The sequence below is a fragment of the Schistocerca piceifrons genome, chromosome 3 (genome assembly GCF_021461385.2).
Source record: "Schistocerca piceifrons isolate TAMUIC-IGC-003096 chromosome 3, iqSchPice1.1, whole genome shotgun sequence".
In the NCBI taxonomy this organism is placed as follows: Eukaryota; Metazoa; Arthropoda; class Insecta; order Orthoptera; family Acrididae; genus Schistocerca; species Schistocerca piceifrons.
In genome coordinates this window covers 960,998,050-961,025,216 of record NC_060140.1, presented here as the reverse complement: position 1 = coordinate 961,025,216, position 27,167 = coordinate 960,998,050, and the positions used below count along the sequence as shown (strand labels likewise).

The 27,167-nt window shown below is 43.1% G+C and overlaps 1 protein-coding gene across 2 annotated transcripts in view; it reads left to right on the top strand.

The window, feature by feature from the left end:
• Positions 1-27,167, top strand: part of LOC124787880 (neprilysin-4-like) — a 726,210-nt gene that overhangs the window by 537,176 nt on the left and 161,867 nt on the right. For both annotated transcript variants that reach the window (XM_047254857.1, XM_047254858.1), the window contains exon 7: positions 24,599-24,813. In XM_047254857.1, the coding sequence (XP_047110813.1) occupies positions 24,599-24,813 (215 nt within the window). The remainder of the gene's footprint in view (positions 1-24,598; positions 24,814-27,167) is intronic.

The window sequence follows — 27,167 nt, the reverse complement described above, 5'->3', positions numbered from 1 at the left end:
AGGATCGGTCAAATTCTTATGGATTTTCAAGAGACTCAGAACTGTTTTAACCCCCTGGAATACAACAATGAAACAACTTCATATTTATTTTATAAATATCTTAAACCATTACCGCGATTATTTGCCAAATTTGCTTAGCAGGTGGGGACAACCTTGGCTAGCCAGTAATTTGCTCCGATTGTGTCTTCTTGTGGAGTTCCTTTCTGTATATTTGTGAAGGCTGAACACTGAAGAAGAGAAAAAGAGACAAAACTGGAGTATTCGTGGTGTGGGTTGGGAGGAGAATGGATAAAACAAGATGGCGTGTATAGTCACCAACAGAGACGTACTGGAAAGAGTAACGGAACAAACTAAACCTAGTTCAGAAAAGAAAAACAAAACAGCGAGCACAAGAATAAAAATATTGGATGAAACCAGGAGAGGGAGGTACCAGACTGCGTAGCAGTTGACCTGGAGCAAGATCAGATATGGATCTGCCAATGGGCAAAACACAGTATGACGATAATGGTGTGTTCTCAGTATCCGTTTATTGTGACCGCAGTAGATGATATAGAGACACATGAAATTTTGAGGAAAATGGAGTGCACGAAACGTCCTCCTGTCACTAAATTCCTTGTCTGCTGCATCCCTCTGTGTGCATTACGTACCTTCCATGTACCCAACAGATGAACCAACCATTCAGTCCGTGGCTTCTCCCGTTCGCCTACAGTAATCTTCGGAAGCAGACGATACACTTCTCGATATCAGAGCAAGTTGATATTTTGGAGCAACGAACTAGAGGATGCAGCAGGATGCACCTACACTAGCAAAACATATATTCCACCTACAGCCCGTAATATCGCTGTTGGGGAGAGGCCTCACGCGTCATTATGAGGAGGAATGATTAGAAGTTAGGGAAACCGAGTTGAAACTACCTCACACTGGCGTAGCTCTTTGCAGCAACTGAGAAGGAACGAAGGCCCTTTAACGCCCCTCCAGAAAGCTTCCTCCTTTTTGAATCACGGTTCCATCCTCCATCGAAAGGATTCACCAGTATCCGGTACCTGTGGCGTACGACTCTCCGTACATCTTATCTTGAATGAGTTCGTGAAATTAACTAACGAGAAGGTAGGCCACAGTTTTGCACTCTGTTTTGTCACGATGTATGATCAGAAATGTAAATTTCTGTTCCTTGTCTCAGGAAATTACGCACAGCCTGACCATGCATCTTATTCTTATCAAAATCTTCCCTGTTTAGACACCTTTATAATTATCGTACATTTTTATTTTCGACATTTTCGATTATTTATTTCTATATTTTAATTTCTCTTTTGGATTAATTTTATTTTAGAGGAGAAAAGAAGCAATTGAGCTTGGGTGCTAACGAGCCCTCTTGCCACAACAAGTGACAATTAAAAGTGTTAACTTCTGAATGATTAGGCTGCGTCACATTCCTCTCCAAATTTCTTATCCAAAAACTGGCGTTCCTCTCCATCCGTTGAGCTCCTCCTCAATTATATTCAGCCATACGACAATACCAGAAAATTCCTGAAAAAGGGATCAAACGTCAGATTTCAAGAATATCATCACGCAACCAGAAGATTTTATCTTCAATGACAACGGCTACGAAAGAAGCAAAAGATGTAATTAAATTTGAGTAACTGCGTGTGAATCCCGCTCGTGTCTCTGCCAGAATCAATGGAATGGTTTTGTTTAGTCTTCACAGTTTAATTTTGAAGGCTTTAAAAGTCCCGTATGACGTGTTAAACAGAAGTTAGCAATAGAAGAAGTGACTAACGACTTAATAAAAGTAAAATAAAATTCTGTTGTCACTCTTTGACAGACAGCTGTTAACGATAGCGGGTATTGAGATGAAAAGGAAAGATATTTGGTTCTATTCGCACGAAAATTGGATGAGTTCACGACGAAAATAAACGTGAAAGATTAAGGAATGAGTATCAGTGTTAGAGAACAGGATTTTATCAAACTTAACGAAAGAGATAAAATTCGGAAACAGTAGGTACTAGAAACAACAGATAAAAAACTGTGAATGGAAGAAAGGAAAAGATTGATGGAATATTTCCAAGGCCCTCCATAATTAGGTAACTTGCTTCTTGAAGGGACACTGGAATGAGAAAATGTAGCGACACGCTAGGATTCGAGTATCTGAAAAAATCGAGAATGTTCAGTGCAGTAGCAGATATACGGAAAAGGAAAGATGAGTTCAAAAGACAAAGAAATAAAAGCAGTCTAATGACTGATATGTAAAATAACAACACATTTGTTTGTTTATATGCTCTTTGGTAATGGTACATCTGAAAAGATATTCATAAAAATTTGTTTTATTATATTGGCAAAATGTATCGCTGTATGAGTATTTTCAATACTTTTTTTTGTTTTCTATACCATACAAACTCAATTTCTTTGGGGTTCATTCGTGAACAGATAAACATTTTCGTAACTTGCAGAAAAGTTAAACACAGATAACGAGCTTTTTTTTTACTAAAATTATGTTCGTGGTGAATATTTAGACCGCGACAAACTTATGGCAATAAAATTTCCTCGAACAAAAGCGATTTTGTTATCTAAAACTTCCAAATATATTCAGAAAAGTGCCCTACAAAATATAAATCGTCTTCGTAGAGATATTTATTATTAAACTTCTATTGAAATCAACGATCTTCGATTTTCCGCTCCGTTTATTGAACCAGTTTGTAGCGACAGCATAAGTTCGTGGTCCACGCCAGCTACTAATTCATAAACTACATATATCTTCGGAAACGAATTACAGTTCTGTAACTCCGAAGATCGTTCAATTCGCATCGTTTGTCTCCGGCGCAAATCACGCCAGAAATGTTCACCTAGGGTGGAACATTCTTTTTAACCAGTATGTATTTTCGCCTCTTTTTTTTTTACATTTACCTCGTGATTTACACTCCTGTCGACAGAGATAAAGATCTGTAACTTCCCCACAGCGTTTTCTCCGAAATAAACCGTTTAAATGAAGATTAATTCTTTTCGAGCGAGGATTTAAAGCGAGAACAATGCTGATATAAAACACCGTTCGCTAACTCAGTCAAACGTAATCTTTTGACAGGAATTAATTTCATTTTTCTCCTCTTCGCGTGTTTCAAAGCGCTTCTTTTTAAAAACGGCAAATTCTACAGCGCTTCAGAAGAGCATTGGATGGACAGACACAAGCGGCGGAGAGAGATTTCGCTTAATTCGTCAAATAAATGCTTGTCTCTCCATGTTTACTAAAGATGATGTAAATAAACTGGCTTATTTTCAGTCTCTAGTTTCTTGCTACCGACATTTTTGCTTTACATTAAAAATAAAACTGTGTAAATGGAAAACTGGGAATGATAACATTTCGCTTATCCGCTGGTTTCACTAAATGTGTTTAAACTGTCTTTACTGCTTGTATGTGTTCTTTTACTTTTATCCCATGCACTAGTTTGATTTCAGATGTTGTTCTTTGCGTGTATAACACGCCCATCCCGAAACTCATTGTTTAACGGAGACTTTTATTTGCCCATCATAAACTAAAGAACTGTTTGTTGTTGATTTATGTAATACATTCCATAAAGTCACTGAATCGAACTGTTCAAAATGAATTCGAGTGGTGAGTCTATGCGTTTGGTTGTCCTGCACTTTCTCCTGCTTCGTGTCAGATCTTTTACCCACTTTTTTGTCTTTTTATGCTGACTTCCAAGCCTTTTTGTCTTGCAATAGCCTTCGCAGTTCTATATACCTAATACACGTAGCACTGTCGGCAATACATTTTGCATATTTTGATAATTTTCTGTCCCGGTAATTGTGTCCCTCCTTTGATTGCGGCGTTAACTGTACTTGAAAGAATATATGCATACCATCTGAAGAAATGTTATATTCAACGATAGTGTCTATGTGTCTCACGGCTGTGCAAATATGCGCTGTAGCCAGAGTTACGATTTATAGCATCTCGTCGAAGCTTTTGTGTTTTTATTGGGGAGGATATTGTGATTCATTCCAGACTGTGTGTATGATGGAGACGGAACCTTATTCTTCCGGGACGCGCCACTTTTAATAAAATCAAGTTTAAGGCGACCTGTATTATAAATATTATAAACACGATTATTCTCTTAAAGTAATAGCATTTATTGTTTATAGAAAAAAAAACGTGGCAATCTTACAAAGGACCGTGGGCAATCAACACAAGAACTGGATACGTTGCAAGGCCAATAAACAAGACTTTAGTTTTTGGATCGCTGTAATTTCGTACCTCCAGGTAATTGAGCAAATAACAGGAACCTTAAATATGAAACAGATGTAGCTAAATGCAGTTGCTGCAATTCGGCCAGTGTCCTCGCCTCCCAACACTGCAGATATCGATATCAGTGTTCTGTATCATTGGAAAAGAGTGGACGCAGCTCACCCCTCACTGAAACAGGCCAGATCGCGTCTGTTTTATTGTAACTCTTCAGCATGTGGTGTCAGCTAGCTTTTCCGTGAGAAATCTCTACTTTCATCCTCGATGGAGTATACTGCGTGAGTACCACGCATGGCTAAAAGCAAACCCAGCCGCCAACACACACGACGTCCCTTGGTAAACGCTGCTAGACAAGTACTTACGGCCGGTCCGCAAGCGCGAGAATTGTTTCAGCAATATCTAACTCTCAAATCTGAACACTCTCACATATACACTACTGGCCGTTAAAATTGCTACACCAAGAAGAAATGCAGATGATAAACGAGTATTCATTGGACAAATATATTATACTAGAACTGACATGTGATTATATTTTCACGCAATTTGGGTGCATAGATCCTGAGAAATCAGCACCCAGAACAACCACCTCTGGCCGTAATAACGGCCTTGATACGCCTGGGCATGGAGTCAAACAGAGCTTGGATGGCGTGTACAGGTACAGCTGCCCACGCAGCTTCAACACGAGACCACAGTTTATCAAGAGTAGTGACTGGCGTATTGTGACGAGCCAGTTGGTCGGCCACCATTGACCAGACATTTTCAATTGGTGAGAGATCTGGAGAATGTGCTGTATCCAGAAAGGCCCGTACAGGACCTGCAACATGCGGTCGTGCATTATCCTCCTTAAATGTAGGGTTTCGCAGAGATCCAATGAAGGGTAGAGCCACGGGTCGTAACACATCTCAAATGTAACGTCCACTGTTCAAAGTGCCGTCAATGCGAACAAGAGGTGACCGAGACGTGTAACCAATGGCACCCCATACCATCACGCCGGGTGGTATGCCAGTATGGCGATGACGAATACACGCTTCCAATGTGCTTTCACCGCGAAGTCGCCAAACACGGATGCGACCATCATAATGCTGTAAACAGAAGCTGGATTCGTCCGAAAAAATAACGTTTTGCCATTCGTGCACCCAGGTTGGTCGTTGAGTACACCATCGCAGGCGCTCCTGTCTGTGATGCAGCGTCGAGGGTAACCGCAGCCATGGTCTCCGAGCTGATAGTCCACGCTGCTGCAAACGTCGTCGAACTGTTCGTGCAGATGGTTGTTGTCTTGCAAACGTCCCCATCTGTTAACTCAGGCATCGAGACGTGGCTGCACGATCCGTTACAGCCATGCGGATAAGATGCCTGTCATCTCAACTGCTAGTGATACGCGGCCGTTGGGATTCAGCACGGCGTTCCGTATTACCCTCCAGAACCCACCGATTCCATATTCTGGTAACAGTCAGTGGATCTCGACCAACGCGAGCAGCAATGTCGCGATACGATAAACTGCAATCTCGATAGGCTACGATCGGACGTTTATCAAAGTCGGAAACGTGATGGTACGCGTTTTTCCTCCTTATACGAGGCACCACAACAACGTTTCACCAGGCAACGCCGGTCAACTGCTGTTTTTTAATGAGAAATCAGTTGGAAACTTTCCTCATGTCAGTACGTTGTAGGTGTCGTCACCGGCGCCAACCTTGTGTGAATGCTCTGAAAAGCTAATTATTTGCATATCACAGCATCTTCTTCATGTCGGTTAAATTTCGCGTCTCTAGCACGTCATCTTCGTGGTGTAGCCATTTTAATGGCCAGTAGTGTATAATTAAACAATAAGCAACCAGTTGCATAAAAGAAATTTAATTTCTTTATCAGTTTCGGACACTTAGTGCTCTTCTTCAGAAGCTTATACCTACCGCATTTTTTTCCAAGTCTCAAATAATGCGATGGGTATAAGCCTCTGAAGAAGAGCGCTTAGTGTCCGAAACAGGTAGAGAAATTAAATTTCTTCTATGCAACCGGTTGCTTAGTAATTCATCACATGCGACTACAGTTGCTGAGGATGGATAAAACAATATTCTCTCAAATAGAAATTACAGATATTTCAAACCAAATTCAAACAGTTTTGCTTCCGTTTTATGTTTCGGACAAACATACACTTATACAACTGCCACCACTCACTGATTAGGTTCTTCAGTGCATTCTTACCGGTCCGTCTGCTGCTTACAAAGCAGTACGACCAGCGACTTGTGATTGAGGGACGTGTGATGAGCGTATCACAAACACCTCCAGTCCTTACTGACAGTACATGAATCGTGGTGAAACCAGCTGCTGCTTCTTAATTCAAGCAGTTCCTCATTTGGGCTCAAGAGGCCGAGTGGACCCCGTTCCAGACCTCCCTGCCTCACAAAAAAGTCTGAGGAGGTACCGAGAAACGAAACGACGTCCTTCCACACCAAAGGCATTTACAGGGTGAGAATTACTGAAATATACGAAATAAAACCGTCATAATTTCTGAGCGGTTTGCCTTAGGACGTTCAAACTGCGCGGTTGGCCGCGGGGCATGATGGGTATTAGTACGCGCAGCATGGTTTGGTTTAGCGACGAAGACCACGTCCATTTGGATGGGTTCGTCAACAAGCAAAATTGGCGCATTCATGGGACTGAGAATTCTGCATTTCACGATCGAGAAGTGTCTTCACCCTCAGTTGGTGACTGTGTGGTGTCCAATGTCCAGTCACGGAATTATCGGAGCAATATTTCCTGATGCCGCGGTGACTACCGAACGGTACGTGTAGGTTTTGGAAGATTATTTCATCCTCATTGTCCAAAGTGACCCCGATTTCGACAACACGCGGTTCATGCAAGACGGAGCTCGACCGCATCGAAGCAGCAGAGTGACGCCCTGAAGGAGCACTTTGGGGACCGCATCCTGGCTCTGGGGTATCCAGAGGCCACTGGTACGGGCCTCGATTGGCCGCCATATTCTCCAGATCAGAACAAATGGAACTCCTTTTTGTGGAGTTATATTAAAGATAAGGTGTACAGCAGTGACCCCAAGACTGCTGCTGAGCTGAAAACAGCCATTCAGAAGGTCATCGGCAGCATCGATGTTCCGACACTTCAGCTGGTTATGCAAAATTTCGCTATTCGTCTGCGCCACATCATCGCCAATGATGGCAGGCATATCGAACATGTCATAACCTAAATCCGAATATCTGTAGAGACGTTTACATGTTGAATAAAGTGTATGAACGCCGTAGTAATTAACTATTACGTTTTTTTTTCATGTAGTTCAATAACTGGCACCCTGTATATAGTACTTAATTCAGATTATAAACTGCGCAACTCTCCTGATTCGCATAGTTTGTGTGTCTTTTACAGGAGTCTCTAGTGACTACAGGAAATTGCTACGTACAACTACCCGTGTTATCGAGCTGAGGGTAAATCTGCGTCCTCACATCCAAAGCTGCTTGTATCACAGAGTAGTGTGGAAACGAGCTTGTACCAATACTCGTCTGAAGTACTCTGTCTCGCGCGTTCAGTAGTGAGGTAGGTCAGTCATGTCTTGGACTGGTACCACGTACAGTACGCCAGTTATTCGAGGGTAATTTGAGGACTGCGCAATACGAGGGCAGGATCCTCCTACTGCAGTCTACACTTTGGCCGTAGCGTCTAGTTTAGAAACCACACTCTCAGCTTCCTCGTCGATTATCTCTCTGCGAGACAGAGTTCCAGTTTTCCTACATAGGCGGAAAGACCCATTACTGTAGGAATACCCGATTTGTGAACGATCATCGAACTAGCCACAACAATTAAAAACGGGTCTGGCTAAGGAGAGAATTAAAGTGGAAATGCCACAACCAATGATAGGGAAGACTGTACCAGACTGAGATTCATTGAAAGAATCCTCGGGGAGTGTGGTCCACTCGCGAAGGAGGCAGCTTACAAAACTCTCGTTTGACCAGTACTTGTATACTGCTAGCCATTCTGGGATTCATACGAGATAGGATCGACAGGGGTAATAAAGAAGTTCCAAAGAAGACCATTGCGGTTCGTCACATGTTGGTTAAGGAAGCGGGAAGGCGCCAAAGAGATGCGTATCCAATTTACAGTGACAAACGCTGTTAGAGAGTCGTGGAACGTTACAGAGTGATTTACTGTTAAATTACCGAGAGAGTACGGTCCTATGAAATTTAACCAGTATACTGCTTACTCCTACGCATATCTCTTTAGAACACCATGAAGACCAAATCAGAGAGATTCGACACTGCACAGAGCCCTACCAATAATCGTTCCCCTGCACATCGTTTGCGACAGCAACAGGAAAGTAAGAACTGATAATTAAATAACGAAATATTCTTCCTGGTGCCGGGATTCTGTGTGGCAGAACGACCCATCTGCCCCTCATCAATTGATGACGTTGATGATGATTATTACAATTGTAGTTATTATTATTATTGTTATTAAGGTTTCGTGGTTGTAAACTGCTGGATCATCGGTGCCATCTCATCCACGGAGACAGACTGTTCAATAAAGAGAGGCGTTATGTGTGGCACAGTTTTACTCGCAGCAAAAACGCTGTCCCTGTTGTACGTGTGACCAGCGGATGTTTGTAAGCGTATGCATGGAAAAAAAAAAGCAAATGAAAATCAATCTGGGCGCTCTTTCATATTTACGACCAATCAGGACAAGTGTCGCATAACGCAGCGTTAATTACTGTGACACCAAATTAACCTCCCCTCTGGAAGCTGTCGGACGTGCACGTCACAGAGGGCGGACACACTGCTATAACACGGTCCAGTGTCAGTGTCGCTGAGTGTCGGTACAAAACGTCAGTCAGTTCGACACTCACTACTGGACGTCGCTGACAATGCGACACCTCTGAATTGTTTCGGGACTTTAGAGCGCATCGTTCGTTGTCACAGCTCTTTTTTTTATTTACATTCTTTTGCTACAAATAATATTACATTTTGACAAGAGTTACAAAATGTCGAGGAGAAAGGGACGCGATCAGAGACGACAAATGGCATTCGTCCGATGCTTCTGACGTAAAGGCCACGGATCAAAGTGAAGTTGGTAGGGTGTTCTGTATGAGAAGATCAGTTGTAGCAAGTAACAAGAAGTCACACCACGCTCGCTACTTGAGCACCACAGCGCAATACTTCGATAGTAAATACTGAACAAAATGTGTAATGGCCACAAAAATGGACCACAAGATATACAGGGTTATTACAAATGATTGAAGCGATTTCACAGCTCTACAATAACTTTATTATTTGAGATATTTTCACAATGCTTTGCACACACGTACAAAAACTCAAAAAGTTATTTAGACATTCACAAATGTTCGATATGTGCCCCTTTAGTGATTCGGCAGACATCAACCGATAATCAAGTTCCTCCCACACTCGGCGCAGCATGTCCCCATCAATGAGTTCGAAAGCATCGTTGATGCGAGCTCGCAGTTCTGGCACGTTTCTTGGTAGAGGAGGTTTAAACACTGAATCTTTCACATAACCCCACAGAAAGAAATCGCATGGGGTTAAGTCGGGAGAGCGTGGAGGTCATGACATGAATTGCTGATCATGATCTCCACCACGACCGATCCATCGGTTTTCCAATCTCCTGTTTAAGAAATACCGAACAACTTGATGGAAGTGCAGTGGAGCAGCATCCTGTGGTACGTTTAGCTCCCTGCTTGCTTTATTCGTCGACTTCCGCGGGCTACGCGTGAAACTTGCCCGCACGCGTTCAACCGTTTCTTCGCTCACTGTAGGCCGACCAGTTGATTTCCCCTTACAGAGGCATCCAGAAGCTTTAAACTGCGCATACCATCGCCGAATGGAGTTAGCAGTTGGTGGATCTTTGTTGAACTTCGTCCTGAAGTGTCGTTGCACTGCTATGACTGACTGATGTGAGTGCATTTCAAGCACGACATACGCTTTCTCGGCTCCTGTCACCATTTTGTCTCACTGCGCTCTCGAGCGCTCTGGCGGCAGAAACCTGAAGTGCGGCTTCAGCCGAACAAAACTTTATGAGTTTTTCTACGTATCTGTAGTGTGTCGTGACCATATGTCAATGAATGGAGCTACAGTGAATTTATGAAATAGCTTCAATCATTTGTAATAGCCCTGTATATCTCTTCATAAATTCCGCGCGTTAATTTTGTTTTTAGTTAACTGAGAAGTGGAAGATTTATGTAACGATTACCAGCGAACTGTCAAGCCAGAAACAGCTTAAGGTCGCGAAGACTATCGAGTTCTAGTGCTGAAATGCCAGAAAGTCGGCATTGGTTTCGCCTAAGAAATATTATTTGTGACTCAGAATGAAGTTTGAAATTTTCTAAATGTAACCAAGTAACCTGTTCATGTGAAACCTTTTTAATGATTGTGCAATATGTGAAAATCCCATGCTGAGATTTGTACTGTGTGACTTAGTGACTGAATACATATTTTGTGAAAACTTATTATGTTAAACTAAAATCTGAAATTTACTATCTGTTTATTGCCGTTAATATTTAACGGTTCCAGCATTAGAAGTTATTACCTATGATACCCATTAATCTACAGCTTTTCTTTGAACAGTGAAGACTTTGCAATGTGAAATGCTCTATAGTAAAACGACGTTGTCAACGGTTACTGGTTCTAGCTGCTAACTTTTACGAAAGTGGAAATACGTTCTTCGACCCTAAAATGCAAAGAAGGAGCTGCTCCTCGTGTTTGTGAAATAAAACATTACGTACGCAACAACAGATCTGCTCTGCTCTGAAACAGTATCTGAAATATAATTGTCTGCATCTTCACCTCAGATAAAACACGCTACTAAGTGGACCAGAAATAAGTCACGCTGCTATGCAATGCGAGTTTGTATACTTATACGAGGTGGCTTTCAGTAGTCAACAGGAAGTGTGGAGGTGTGAATCAAAATCTCTCTCTGCGTTACGCTTTTTTTTTTGTGACTAAGAAAATGTATACGGTTAAAGAGCTGCATTTACAGCGAATGAAAATGCATGCTTCTCTTAAACGAAATTTTGATAAATGCATAACACACCGCTTTATTGTGTTTCTTATCTATGCATGTGAAATACGAACTACAATACATTATGTTATGCGTTTCTCAAAATATATTTCTGCTGCTGACTGCCGCCTGAAAAAATGGTTAAACATCGCTGTGAGTAACAATCAACTGGGTGCAAACATGGAAAAATAAACTCTACCGGTCCATTAAACGAATTCGTCAAAAAAGATCACTACATACAAACGCAATAAAATTCTCAGGACACGAGGGACGATGTAACGGCTTTCTGAAATTATGCGTCAAAATCGTGAAACAGTTACGAAGCCAAATATCTCCTAATCATGAATAAAACGTGCACAAAATAACTCGCAACGCGAATAAACTATCCTAAACACACTACACGAATATCACAGATCGCTGGAGATGCCAAAGCGTTGACACGTGTTGCCCAATAAGCATACTCAGAGAGGCATCGCTATCGCCCAAGAGAACAGTTCTGTCTTCCCCATAAAGCGGCTGACGTCAGCCTGTACCAACTGACAGTATGGCTCCCGAAGAGGTATATCCCACGCGTGTGTTCAGGTACAAGGCTCTATGGTTGTGATAGCCGAAGCTAGCTCATAGCATAACGACGGCCACCTTCCAAGTCGCTACGAAACTATGTGTTTGTGTGATGTTATTGGGTACTTATAGTATAAAGACTTTGAAATTATGGAACACTATGAGTACTTTTTGTGTAACGAAAGTAGCTGGAGTGATGGTAAACAAAGGAACAAAAATTTGTACGATTTTTTGTAGTTGAAGTGCAGAGTACATTTGGTTGCCGCGAATATATCAATTAATACCACCCCTTCTGATTATTCAACAACTCATCATTTGCGAAAGACAAGAATTAACTATATATAGGCGCATACACCCTAAGACAAAAATAGATGCACCACTAAGGAATTATCCGAACGGCTCGGGCATTGGTAGTTATATGTGTACAACAAACACATGATTACAATTTCAAAAAAACTGGATGAGTTACTCAAAAATGATCAAACGTGTGTGAAATCTTATGGGACTTAACTGCTAAGGTCATCAGTCCCTAAGCTTACACACTACTTAACCTAAATTATCCTAAGGACACACACACACACACACACACCCATGCCCGAGGGAGGACTCGAACCTCCGCCGGGACGAGCCGCACAGTCCATGACTGCAGCGCCCTAGACCGCTCGGCTAATCCCGCGCGGCGATGAGTTACTCAAGAGAAAATTGAGCAAGTCAGTAACGCGTTGGTCCTCCTCTGGACCTTCGGCTTAACATTGATTGACACAGTCATTGGATGTCCTCCTGGTGGATACCGTGCCAAATTCTGCCCAACTGGAGTGTTAGATCGCCAAACTCACCAGCTGGTTGGAGGACGCTGCCCATAATGCCCCAGACGTTCTCAACTGGTCTGAGATGCGGCGACCTTTCTGGCCAAGGTAGGGTTTGGCAAGCACGAAGACAAGCTGCAGAAACTCTCACCGTTTGCAGGCGGACGTTATATTGCTGAAATGTAAGCCCAGGATGGCTTCCATTAAGGACAACAAAACGGGCTGTAGAGTATCGTCGACCTACCGGTGTGCTGTAAGGGTGCCACGGATGACAACCGAAGGGGTCCTGCTATGAAGAGGCATGGTACTCCAGACCATCACACGTGGCTGTCGGGCCTTACGGCGGCCGGGAGTCAGGTTGGTATCGCACCGCCATCGCTGGTCATTAGGGCTCAGTTCGAAGCGAGCCTCATCACTGATGACAATTCTACTCCACCGAATGAGATTCCAGGCCGAAGACGAGTCTGGAGACGCCCCGGACAGCTCTGGAATACCAACCTGAGCGTCGGCCGCCAGACGGGCTGACAACCAGAAGTGATGGTCAGTGGCTACCATTTCTTTCTATAGCATGACCAGTTTGACTGTCATCTGAGGCACCCTTAGAGCAGACCGGTATGTCGACAATACTCTGCGCCCCATTTTGTCACCCTTCATGCAGCCCATACTGGGCTATCGTTTCAGTAAGATACCGGTAACACACGACAACATACCGGCTGTGTGTCTATAAATGTACATCATATCTACCCATTTCCGTCCCATTCGGATAATTCCTTCGTCATCTATCTTCTTCCTCTTCTTCTTCTTCTTCTTATTTTTTCCGTGTATTATATCAACGACGCCAGACACACCAGATAAATTCTAAAAGGACTTCCTTACAGCCGACAGACAAGGTGGCAGGTTAGTTGTGTGAGCTGCTACGGAGTATGACGTCACTGTGGTATACGCCAACTCGGCATGCAACAGCCCGTGCTGACCCATCTTTCTAGCTGTAAAGTGACAATCTAAGTTAAATTTCAGCTCCTTCCAGTGGTGGCTGTACATGGTAATTACTTGCGATCAACAGAATGAAACACAAAATGATCGAAGCAGACGAAATGAATTAAAATTTGCGCGGAGGCTGGGACTCGAACCCGGGTTTTCTTGCGTGTTAGGTAGAAATGCTAACCATAACACCACCGCAGTACGATGGTTAACATTGCTCCACGAACCACCTAAGGTGAGTGCCCTCCCCAACACAAACTTCAATTCATTTTTTCCCTTACATATTGTCACTTCTCCCCATGAACCATGGACCTTGCCGATGGTGGGGAGGCTTGCGTGCCTCAGCGATACAGATGGCCGTACCGTAGGTGCAACCACAACGGAGGGGTATCTGTTGAGAGGCCAGACAAACGTGTGGTTCCTGAAGAGGGGCAGTAGCCTTTTCAGTAGTTGCAGGGGCAACAGTCTGGATGATTGACTGATCTGGCCTTGTAACACTAACCAAAAGGGCCTTGCTGTGCTGGTACTGCGAACGGCTGAAAGCAAGGGGAAACTACAGCCGTAATTTTTCCCGAGGGCATGCAGCTTTACTGTATGGTTAATGATGATGGCGTCCTCTTGGGTAAAATATTCCGGAGGTAAAATAATGCCCCATTCGGATCTCCGGGCGGTGACTACTCAGGAGGACGTCGTTATCAACAGAATGAAAACTGGCATTCTACGGATCGGAGCGTGGAATGTCAGATCCCTTAATCGGGCAGGTAGGTTAGAAAATTTAAAAACGGAAATGGACAGGTTAAAGTTAGATATAGTGGGAATTAGTGAAGTTCGGTGGGAGGAGGAACAAGGCTTTTGGTCAGGTGACTACAGGGTTATAAATACAAAATCAACTAGGGGTAATGCAGGAGTAGGTTTAATAATAAATAGGAAAATAGGAATGCTGGTAAGCTACTACAAACAGCATAGTGAACGCATTATTGTGGCCAAGATAGATACGAAGCCCACGCCTACCACAGTAGTACAAGTTTATATGCCCACTAACTCTGCACATGAAGAAAAAATTCAAGAAATGTATGATGAAATAAAAGAAATTATTCAGATAGTGAAGGGAGACGAAAATTTAATAGTCATGGGTGACTGGAATTCGTCAGTAAGAAAAGGGAGAGAAGGATACATAGTAGGTGAATATGGATTGGGGGTAAGAAACGAAGAGGAAGCCGCCTGGTGGAATTTTGCACAGAGCACAACCTAATCATAGTTAACACTTGGTTCAAGAATCATAAAAGAAGATTGTATACATGGAAGAAGCCTGGAGATACTGACAGGTTTCAGATAGATTATATAATGGTAAGACAGAGATTTAGGAACCAGGTTTTAAATTGTAAGACATTTCCAGGGGCAGACGTGGACTCTGACCACAATCTATTGGTTATGAACTGCAGATTAAAACTGAAGAAACTGCAAAACGGTGGGAATTTAAGGAGATGGGACCTGGACAAACTGACTAAACCAGAGGTTGTACAGAGTTTCAGGGGGAGCATAAGGGAACAATTGACAGGAATGGGGGAAAGAAATACAGTAGAAGAAGAATGGGTAGCTCTGAGGAATGAAGTAGTGACGGTAGCAGAGGATTAAGTAGGTAAAAAGACGAGGACTGGTAGAAATCCTTGGGTAACAGAAGAAATATTGAATTTATTTGATAAAAGGAGAAAATATAAAAATGCAGTAAATGAAGGAGGCAAAAAGGAATACAAACGTCTCAAAAATGAGATCGACAGGAAGTGCAAAATGGCTAAGCAGGGATGCCTAGAGGACAAATGTAGGGATGTAGAGGCTTATCTCACTAGGGGTAAGATAGATACTGCCTACAGGAAAATTAAAGAGACCTTTGGAGAAAAGAGAACCGCTTGTATGAATAGCAAGAGCTCAGATGGAAACCCAGTTCTAAGCAAAGAAGGGAAAGCAGAAAGGTGGAAGCAGTATATAGAGGGTCTATACAAGGGCGATGTACTTGAGGACAATATTATGGAAATGGAAGAGGATGTAGTTGAAGATGAAATGGGAGATATGATACTGCGTGAAGAGTTTGACAGAGCACTGAAAGACCTGAGTCGAAACAAGGCCCCCGGAGTAGACAACATTCCATTAGAACTACTGACAGCCGTGGGAGAGCCATTCCTGACAAAACTCTACCATCTGGTGAGCAAGATGTATGAGACAGGCTAAATTCCCTCAGACTTCAAGAAGAGTATAATAATTCCAACCCCAAAGAAAGCAGGTATCGACAGATGTGAAAATTACCGAACTATCAGTTTAATAAGCCACAGCTGCAAAATACTAAAGCGAATTCTTTACAGGCGAAAGGAAAAACTGATAGAAGCAGACCTCGGGATTCCGTAGAAATCTTGGAACACGTGAGGCAATACTGACCCTACGGCTTATCTTAGAAGCTAGATTAAGGAAAGGCAAACCTACGTTTCCAGCATTTGTAGACGTAGAGAATGCTTTTGACAATGTTGACTGGAATACTCTCTTTCAAATTTTGAAGGTGACAGGGGTAAAATATAGGGAGCGAAAGAATATTTACATTTTGTACAGAAGGCAGATGGCAGTTATAAGAATCGAGGGGTATGAAAGGGAAGCAGTGGTTGCGAAGGGAGTGAGACAGGGTTGTAGCCTATCCCCGATGTTATTCAATCTGCATATTGAGGAAGCAATAAAGGAAACAAAAGAAAAGTTCGGAGTAGGTATTAAAATGCATGGAGAAGAAATAAAAACTTTGAGGTTAGCTGATGACATTGTAATTCTGTCAGAGACAGCAAAGGACTTGGAAGAGCAGTTGAACGGAATGGACAGTGTCTTGAAAGGAGGATGTAAGATGAACATCAACAAAAGGAAAACGAGGATAATGGAATGTAGTCGAATTATGTCGGGTTATGCTGAGGGAATTAGATTAGGAAATGAGATACTTAAAGTAGTAAAGGAGTTTTGCTATTTGGGGAGCAAAATAACTGATGATGGTCTAAGTAGAGAGGATATCAAATGTAGACTGGCAATGGCAAGTAAAGCGTTTCTGAAGAAGAAAAACTTGTTAACATCGAGTATAGATTTAAATGTCAGGAAGTCGTTTCTGAAAGTATTTGTATGGAGTGTAGCCATGTATGGAAGTGAAACATGGACGATAAATAGTTTGGACAAGAAGAGAATAGAAGCTTTCGAAACGTGGTGCTACAGAAGAATGCTGAAGATTAAATGGGTAGATCACATAACTAATTAGGGGGTATTGAATAGATTTGGGGAGAAGAAGAGTTTGTGGCACAACTTGACTAGAAGAAGAGATCGGCTGGTAGGACATGTTCTGAGGCATCAAGGGATCACAAATTTAGCATTGGAAGGCAGCGTGGAGGGTAAAAATCGTAGAGGGAGACCAGGAGATGAATGCACTAAGCAGATTCAGAAGGATGTAGGTTGCAATAAGTACTGGGAGATGAAGAAGCTTGCACAGGATAGAGTAGCATGGAGAGCTGCATCAAACCACTCTCAGGACTGAAGACCACAACAACAACAACATATTGTCACTACTGCCAGGGCTCTCCGATATTGGCGTAGTGGGACGTCCTTCTACCATTGGTGATCTTATAGATCTTATAATTAAATGTTTCCCTGAGACATTTATGTCTCTTCTTATTATGTACGACTCTGAAAGAGAGGCGCTCTGCATCGTGGTGTAGCTCGCTCTCCAGGTTTCGAGAGGGTGCGGTTCTGGATGAGGTATCGAATATATTACTTCCCCCTACTTATACCTCCCGAGGAGATCACGAAAGCAAAATTAGAGAGATTCGAGCGCGCACGGAGGCTTTCCGGAAATCGTTCTTACCGCGAACCACACGCGACTGGAACAGGAAAGGGAGGTAACGACAGTGGCACGTAAAGTGCCCTCCGCCACACACCGTTGGTGGCTTGCGGAGTATAAATGTAGATGTAGATGTAGATGTAGATCGAATCAGACGAAATGAATTAAGATCATGAATGATACAAGGACGTCCCATTACGTTCAATTCTTGGGTGCTTGTCAATATCGGAGAGCCCTGGCACTAGTGACAATATGTAAGAGAAAAAATGTATTGAAGTTTGTGTTGGGGAGGGCACTCAGCTTAGGTAGTTCGTGAAACGATCGTGAAACAATATTAACCATCTTACTACGGTGCTTTAATAGTTAGCATTTCTCCACAGTAAGCACGTAGACACGGGTTCAAGTCCCGGCAGCAGCGTAAATTTTAATTCATTTCGTCTGCTTCGATCATTATCGTAGATATAAAAAAGAGACTTAAATGTCTCAGGGAAATATTTAATTAGAAAAATGTAACAGGTTGACGATAAACAAGAAAACAAGTGATGAATGTGATATATAGCTATTTGTATCAGTAACTAGCTCAGCACGCAGCGCTGCCCCGATATGCATTTCTTCCTGTTTTCTATTAATCCATCTCCTCCTGCCCCTTCTCTCCACCTCCTCCACCCGCGACTCTTTGTCTGTCTTCCCCTGCGCCTTCCTATGTCCATCTCCTCCTACCTCTCCCTCTGTTCACCTCCGCCTTTCCCCTCTCTGTCGATCTACATCTTCCCCGTCCGCCCATCTCTTCCTCCTCTTTCTAATTCCAACTCCTCCTTCGCCATCTCTCTGTCTATCCCGTCCTCTTCCTCTCTCTGTCCATCTGCTCTTCCCTTGTTTTCCTGCTCGTCTCTTCGTGTCCCCTTTCTCTGTTCACATCTCCTTCTCTCCCCTCTCTCTGTTCATTTCGCCCTGCCCTCTGTCTGTCCACGTCCTGGTACACCCATTTGTGCCCATCTCCTCCTTCCCCCTCCCTGTCTGCTCATCTGCTCCTGCCCTTCTCTCTCCACTTTATAACGCTCACCCTAATAGTAGGCTGGTTCTTCCTACCCCCACAATATTTCTTTCCAGGTTCCAACTGCTGTGTGTAGCAAATTAGGGTGAAATCGTTCCATCCGTCTAGGATGAGCTTTTTACCGTCGCTTTGCCCGCATACGCGCATTTCACATATATTCAACATATTTCACACGTATTTATACACGTATTTCATCTGTACTTCCAGCAAATTTCGCCTTACAACTTCATTTCACGCAGCCCAATGTTTATGACGTCGTATCTTCTTAACTGCGCGCATTTCAATGAGATAATTTTGCTGGTCGTGCACTGGTGTATGTGGGTACTGTCTGCGAAAAGTGTTATGAACAGAGTTACAACTAAAAAAGTAATGAGTTGGCAGTTTTCCACGCATCTCAGTGTTTGTGAGGTTATATCTCGTGAACTATACATCGTACAATAATACCAGGGTTGCAACTTAAATAGTGGCAACTATTTATTCACAACCGATACAAAAGAGTTACATGTTTGCACCTGTTACTGTCCTTCAACGTAGTCACCAGTGTTCTGTAGAACCCGTTGCCAGCGATATGGAAAGCGCAGTATACCGTTACCAGAGCCTGTTCTGTTGATGGTGCGAATGGAGCGGTCTACTGCCTATCGAATCTCTGGAACAGTTCTGAAGCTAATGCCTCGAAGTGGTTCCTTCGTCTTCGGAATCAAACGAAAGTCACAAGGACTTAAGTCCGGGGAGTATGGTGGATGGTACAGTACTTCCCAGTCCCACTGACCGAACAGAGCAGCCACAGCTTGCGCTGTATGCGCCCGCGCATTGTCGTGCAAAATGGTGGCTGGGTTGCGCAGAAAGTGTCATCGCTTCTTCCGCAAAGGTGGTGGCCGCTGATGCTCCAAAAACGAACAGTAAAACTGTGTATTGACGGTCTGCCGTGGAGGAACGTAATGCGTGAGGACAACACCAACACAGTCGTACACGAGAATCACCATAACGTTAGACCGCTCCATTCGCACCATCGACAGAACAGGCTCTGCTAACGGTATACTACGCCTTCCACATCGCTGGAAAACGGGGTTCTATACAACGCTGGTGACTACTTTGAACGACAGTAACAGGTGCAAACATGTAACTCTTTTGTATCGGTTCTGAATAAATAGTTGCCGCTATTTAAGTTCCAACCCTCGTATATTTACCTACGTACATTCAGCGCCGTATAGGGATACTGTATGCGAAATGTGTTGTGAATGTAACTAACAGTAAACAAGTAATTAATTAAAAGGTCAGACATGATGCCGCCGTTTTTCACGCTTCGCGGTATTTTACTTGATATCTTCTAAACTATGTGACGTAAAACGATACATATTTGTAAGAATTTTTAACATTTTTCAGCCCTGTCAGCAACTGTGATAAATGAATATACAACACGTCAGCCTCAGTTGCAAATACGAGGTGTGGCTGGAAAAAAACCGGAGTAGTACTGGTGAAACAATAAAACGAATGCAATAAGGCTGAAAGTCGCGTGGCCTGTCACGTGACTCTCGCTCCGCCTACTGCTCGAGTTTCATCTGCCTCCTGCACTCAGTCTGCCCGTGGCGTCTCTTTTAAGTAGTTGACGTTTTGTCTGTGCGTCGGAAAATGTTGAGTGTACAGAAAGAACAGCGTGTTAACATCAAATTTTGTTTCAAACTAGGAAAATCTGCAAGTGAAACGTTTATAATGTTACAACAAGTGTACGGCGATGATTGTTTATCGCGAACACAAGTGTTTGAGTGGTTTAAACGGTTTAAAGATGGCCGCGAAGACACCAGTGATGACACTCGCACTGGCAGACCATTATCAGCAAAAACTGATGCAAACATTGAAAAAATCGGTAAACTTGTTCGACAAGATCGCCGTTTAACAATCAGAGCAGTGTCTGAGTTAACAGGAGTTGACAAGGAACAAGTTTACCGATTTTTTCAATGTTTGCATCAGTTTTTGCTGACAATGGTCTGCCAGTGCGAGTGTCATCACTGGTGTCTTCGCGGCCATCTTTAAACCGTTTAAACCACTCAAACACTTGTGTTCGCGATAAACAATCATCGCCGTACACTTGTTGTAACATTACAAACGTTTCACTTGCAGAGTTTCCTATTTTGAAACAAAATTTGATGTTAACACGCTGTTCTTTCTGTACACTCAACATTTTCCGACGCACAGACAAAACGTCAACTACTTAAAAGAGACGCCACGGGCAGACTGAGTGCAGGAGGCAGATGAAACTCGAGCAGTAGGCGGAGCGAGAGTCACGTGACAGGCCACGCGACTTTCAGCCTTATTGCATTCGTTTTATTGTTTCACCAGTACTAGTCCGGTTTTTTTCTAGCCACACCTCGTATAATACGTCAGCCTCAGTTGCAAATAGAAACCAAACTTCACCGATGTTTCAGCCAAAATAATTTGGCCTTCTTGAGAAGCGAGTGACACTAAACTACTGCATGCCGAAGTTTGGCCATGTCAAGTATAAAACGTAGCACCGCAGTACCCAGTCATAACGTACATTACTTGGGTTGAAGAGAAGCAGCAGGCCCCACTGCGCGGACAAGGTCGGGAAGCCGCGAGAGCTTTGGCTGAAACCTGGGTAAAGTTTGGTTTCTACCTGCAACTGAGGCTGTCGTGTTACATGTGCATATTTGTAATTTCAGCGGCATATGCGGATACTGTCTGCAAGAGTTGCGAGTAGAATGAGTAGTAAGAAAGTAATAAATTAAAACGTGATGCATGATGCTGCGGTTTTTCATGCATCTCAGTATTTGATGTCGTATCTCCTGAACTACTTGTCGTACGATGATGTAATTCTTCTGGTACATTCAGTGGTACATCCGAATATTGCCAGAAAAATATACCGCGAAAACAGTTTATAGTGAAGAAGTAATAAATTAAAAATTGGCAGTTTTACTGCATGAACAGCGAAAATGTAGTAAGCAATAAACTTTTTTCCTCTTCATCATTTTGTGGGGGTCGTCATCGACAACGAGCTTCGTAAGAGTTTGAAACTATGAGTTAAGTTCGTTGCAAGTCCTTAAGTGTGAGACCTTAACTGTTTCCGGCGAATTGAATGTTTAAATAACTTACACGTTTGCTGCCGGGTGACATCTCGAAGTGACCTTTCGTCAGAATGGTTATAGTGAGAGGCAGATCAAACGTGCGTTGCGCTATCAGCCTCCTGTGCAAAGGGTCAGTGACGATAGCAACGAAGTGGCACCTAAGTCTACAGCCTTTTCACCTTACGCAGGAAGCATTTCCAACAGGATTGGCCGTATTTTGCGGAAATATGATGTGAAATGTGTTTTTCGACCACCTTCTAAGATTAAGGCCCTGTTGGCGTCCGTAAAAGATGATCTCGGTTTGCGTAAGGTTGGTGTCTATCGTATTCCTTGCAGTTGTGGCATTTCATTTATTGGTCAGACAATCAGGAGTGTGGAAGACGGGTATACTGAACATAAGCGTCACACACGCTTACAACAGCCGAGCAAATCCGCTATTGCAGAACATTGCCCTGACACTGGTCATCCTATGGAATACAACACGGAGATTCTGGCTTGCACGTCCAGCTATCGGGATAATGTTATTATGGAAGCTGTTGAAATCAAACTATCAAGCAACCTTATAAACAGAGATGGTGGATTTTGTTTAAATGCTGCTTGGAATCCGGCTCTGTCTCTCATCGAAAAACAGAGCGACAGAATTAGTACTACGTCATTTGTTGATTAATAGTCACTATCGATATTTGTGATGTTGGTTATCTTTGGTTGTGTGTTGACTCTGCGGTTACTTCTTTTGTGTTTGATATCTTCCTTGTTTCTCCTCTATGAACTGAGGTATTAAATTCCTTTGCACGTTGCTTCCTCCTTGCAGTTGTGCCTTGAAAATGGCAGGGTGTGCTCCTGTCGAAATATCGGCGGTGGTCGACGACGTCGACCCGTAAGTTATTTGAACAAGTCCTTAAGTGTTCTCATTCTCAAATACTTAATGACTAAAGTATGGGTATTTGGGCGTTTGGTAGGTACGTGTTTCTTAACCCACAGTGATGTTTTCCGGACAGTATGTGATGTGTATATCAAGTTCACTTGAAATCGCTGCAGTGGTTTAGGAGAAGATGTGGGACATTAGATTAGATTAGTTTTTCATTCCATAGATCCGTGCTGAGGAGATCCTCGTGGATGTGAAACATGTCAATTTTTTTTTTTTTTTGCTGAAATAACAATATTAATAGTATGAATATATACAATACCTCATTTGTCTCTATTACAAAATTCGTCAATGGAGTAGAAGGAGTTGGCCACTAGTAAGTCTTTCAGGCTCCTTTTAAACTGATCTTTATTTGTAACAAATTTTTTTATGTTTGCTGGCAAACCCCTTTTTGAACTAAAGTAAGTGCTTTTAAGTCCTTGTGCAGATCATTTTTGTTCCTGGTATTGTATGTATGAACTGAGCTGTTTGTTGGAAAAAGAGATATATTATTTAGGACAAATTTCATTAAGGAGTAAATATTCTGAGAGGCAGTAGTTAGTATACCCAGCTTTTTTGAAGAGGTTTATATAGGACATCCGTGAATTTACGCCACACATAATACGTATTAGACGCTTTTGGACTCTGAAAACTTTTGTTTGACTTGAAGAGTTACCGCAAAATATTATACCATATGACATTATGGAATGAAAGTAGGCAAAGTATGCAAGCTTTTTCATTTTTATGTCGCCAATGTCTGCTAACACTCGAATTGCAAATACAGATTTGTTAAGGCGTTTCTACAGTTCTGTGGTATGCTCCTCCCAACTGAATTTATTATCAAGTTGTAACCCCAGGAATTTAAGACTGTCAACCTGAATTTATTATCAAGTTGTAATCCCAGGAATTTAAGACTGTCAACCTCTTGTATCTGATCTTCTTCATACTTTATGCATATGCTGGTCGGAAACCTCTTACAGGTTCTGAATTGCATGTAGTGAGTCTTTTCAAAGTTTAATGTCAATGAGTTGGCTTTAAACCATTTATTAATATCCATGAAAATATCATTAGCAGATCTTTCTAGAACTACACTTGACAAACTATTTATTGCAATACTTGTGTCATCTGCAAACAAAACGAACTCTGCTTCTGGCAGTGTAACTGATGAGATATCATTAATGTACACAAGAAAAAAGCAATGGCCCTAAGAAGGATCCTTGTGGGACACCACATGTAATTTCTTCCCATTCTGATGATGACTGATGACTTAATTCACTAGTCCTTTCCACTGACACCCTTTGTTTCCCGTTAGCGAGGTATGACTTGAACCATTTTGCAGCACTGCCCGTGACACCATAGAATTCTAACTTATTTAAAAGGATGTTGTGATTCACACAGTCAAATGCCTTTGACAAATCACAGAAAATACCTGCTGCTTGTAATTTGTTATTTAATGAATTAAGTACATTTTCACTGTAGGTGTAAATAGCCTTCTCGATATCAGAACCCTTCAGAAATCCAAACTGTGTTCTTGATAATATGTTATTTGTGGTCAGATGGTTGAGAAGCTGCCTGTACATTACTTTTTCTAAAATTTTTGGAATGCTGGCAAAAGTGAAATCGGTCTGTAGTGTGACGGTATCTCTTTATCCCCTTTCTTGAATAGAGGCTTAACATCTGCATATTTTAGCCAGCCAGGAAATGTCCCAGTTACAATTGACTGGTTACACAAGTAACTTATAATTGTACTAAACTCACAAGAACATGCCTTAATTAACTTTGTTGATATTTCATCGTAATGCTTTGTTTTTAAAGATTTTATTATAGAAGTTATTTCTTTTGGTGAAGTGAGTGACATATTCATGTAGCTGAAGCTATTTGTAAAGGGTAGTTTCAGATATTCAAGGGCATTATTTACTGATCCTGACATACAGGGATATGTACATCCATTTTTTATAATATGTGTGGACTCATTCCTCAGATTAGCTTCTGGTCCTGGGTGTATTTCTCCCGCACGAGCACAAACCCTCAGTGAAGCCTCGTGTTCTTGGCAGCAGTGCAGTGCAGTGCAGAGTGCGCAGGTGGGTGACGTTGCGGCGCGGCCGGTGTGTTGGCAGAGACGCTGGAGCGGCTGGGGGTGGAGCCGATGCTGGCGGTGATGCGGCAGCTGCGGGTCAGCGCCGGCCCTCCGGGGGGCGTGGCGGGGCAGCGGGACGCGCCCTTCGACTGGGTGCTCACCCTGGGCCGCGCGCAGCGCATGCTGGGCCTCAGCGCGCTCATCGGCTTCTGGGTCAGCCAGGACATGCGCAACACCTCGCGCAACCTCATGGTGGTCAGTGCGCGCTCTGCCTTACTCCAGTTGTTACTGTCGCCTCCAGAAAGTACGGCTGCGGCTACGAAATTTGGTGATCGTAAGAAAAAAAAAGTCCAGAACAGTCATAACATCACCTTTCCAGATGACTGGTTTCGGCCATCTCAAACGGCCATATTCAAATAAAAATAAAATTTAAAATTTCTGTAGAGTTTGTTACGTCTTTGCATCTGACGTCTATGCGTGACAGATTGGGTAATAACTTTTCTCAGGAACAAAGCGTTCGCTGACGCTTTCTAGCGTCCTGTTGTACTTGTTATGTCCCTGAGAGGCAGCAGGGTGTAGACACTCTGTGCATGCAAATATCATGAGTGTTGCCTACAATACAGCCATCTGCTCCGTATAAAAGGGCTCAGCAAAATTATTAAAGTTCCTGATTCGCATCTAAAATATCTTCCGCCGCTTACAAACTTTCATTCTTCAGGATTTCTTGTTGAAAATCTATCGGTCTACTGGGGTAAGCAGTATGCAGCACACCTGAATAGAAGTTGCCGCTAGTTACACTATGTGATCAAAAGTATCCGGACGCCTGGCTGAAAATGACTTACAACTTCGTGGTGCCCTCCATCCGTAATGCTGCAATTCTGTACGGTGTTGGCCCACTCTTAGCCTTGATGACAGCTTCCACTCTCGCACGCATGCGTTGAATCAGGTGCTGGAAGGTTTCTTGGGGAATGGCAGCCCATTCTTCACGGAGTGCTGCACTGAGCAGAGGTATCGATGACGGTCGTTGAGGCCTGGCACGAAGTAGCCGTTCCAAAATATCTCAAACGTGTTCTATAGGACTCAGGTCAGGACTTTGTGCAGGCCAGTACATTACAGGGGTGTTATTGTCGTGTAACCACTCCGTGCATTATGAACAGGTGCTCGATCGTGTTGAAAGGTGAAATCGCCATCTCCGAATTGCTCTTCTACAGTGGGAAGCAAGAAGATGCTTAAAACATCGATATACGTCTGTGCTGTGATAGTTACAAGCAAAAAATAAGGGATACAAGTCTCACCCATGAAAAACACGACCACACCATAACACCACCGCCTCCGAATTTTGCTGTTGGCACTACGCACGTTGGCAGATGTTCACCGGGCATTCGCCATACCCACGCCCTGCCATCGGATCGCCACATTGTCTACCGACATTCCTCACTCCGCACAACGTTTTACCACTGTTCAATCGTCCAATGTTTATGGTCCTTACATCAAGCGAGGAGTCGTTTCGCATTTACCAGCGTGGTGTGTGGCTTATGAGCAGCCGCTCCACCATGAAATCGAAGTTTTCTCACCTTCCGCTTAATAAGTCAACACACGAGGTCGGCCTGTACGCTTTTGTGCTCTACGTGTCCCTTCACGTTATCACTTCACTACCACATCGAAAACAGTAGGCCTAGGGATGTTTAGGCGTGTGGAAATCTCGCGTACAGTCGTATGACACCCAAACACTTGACCACATTCGAAGTCCATGAGTTCCACAGAGCGCCCCATTCTACTGTCTCACGATGTCTTAATGACTACTGAGGTCGCTGATATGCAGTACCTGGCAGTAGGTGACAGCACAATGCACATAATATGAAAAACTCACGTTTTGGAGGGTGTCCGGATACATTTGATCACATAGTGTAGGTGAAATCTCGTCGTGCCATCGCCGACTTCGTTCCAGGTCTCACTGACTTACATCGATACCTCTTCTCAGTGCAGCACTCCGTGAAGAATGGGCTGCCATTCCCCAAGAAAGCTTCCAGCACCTGATTGAACCTATGATAGCGAGAGTGGAAGCTGTCATCAAGGCTAAGGGTGGGCCAAAACCATATTGAATTCCAGCATTGCCGATGGAGAGCTCCAGGAACTTGTGAGTCATTTGCAGCCAGGTGTCCGGATACTTTTGACTACATAGTGCAACTAGCAGCGACTGCTAATGAGGTGTGCTGCGTACTGCTTACCCTAGTAAACTGATAATTTTCAACATCAAATCCTTATGAATGGAAAGTGTACTGGATGGTTACAATTAAAGCGCAGCTACACACAGAGGTCCAGTTTCGGCTGTAATTATCGTATGGTAGCGAAAGTTGGTAGATACATTAGTGTGGAACTGATTTACGCTGCAAAAAAATTAGTTCCCATTTTAGCCACCAGATGCAAATCTGGCACTGTGAGCGCAAGACAGACGTGCAGAAATGTTCCCATATGTAATGGATCTGGAACAGGACATCTGCAGATAAGGCCAAACAAATGAGAAAGGCTTGATGGTGGTTTTATTATTAACCGCCGTTTACGCAATTTGTTCAGTATAAGCATCAGAGACGTCGACTAGATGCAGTACA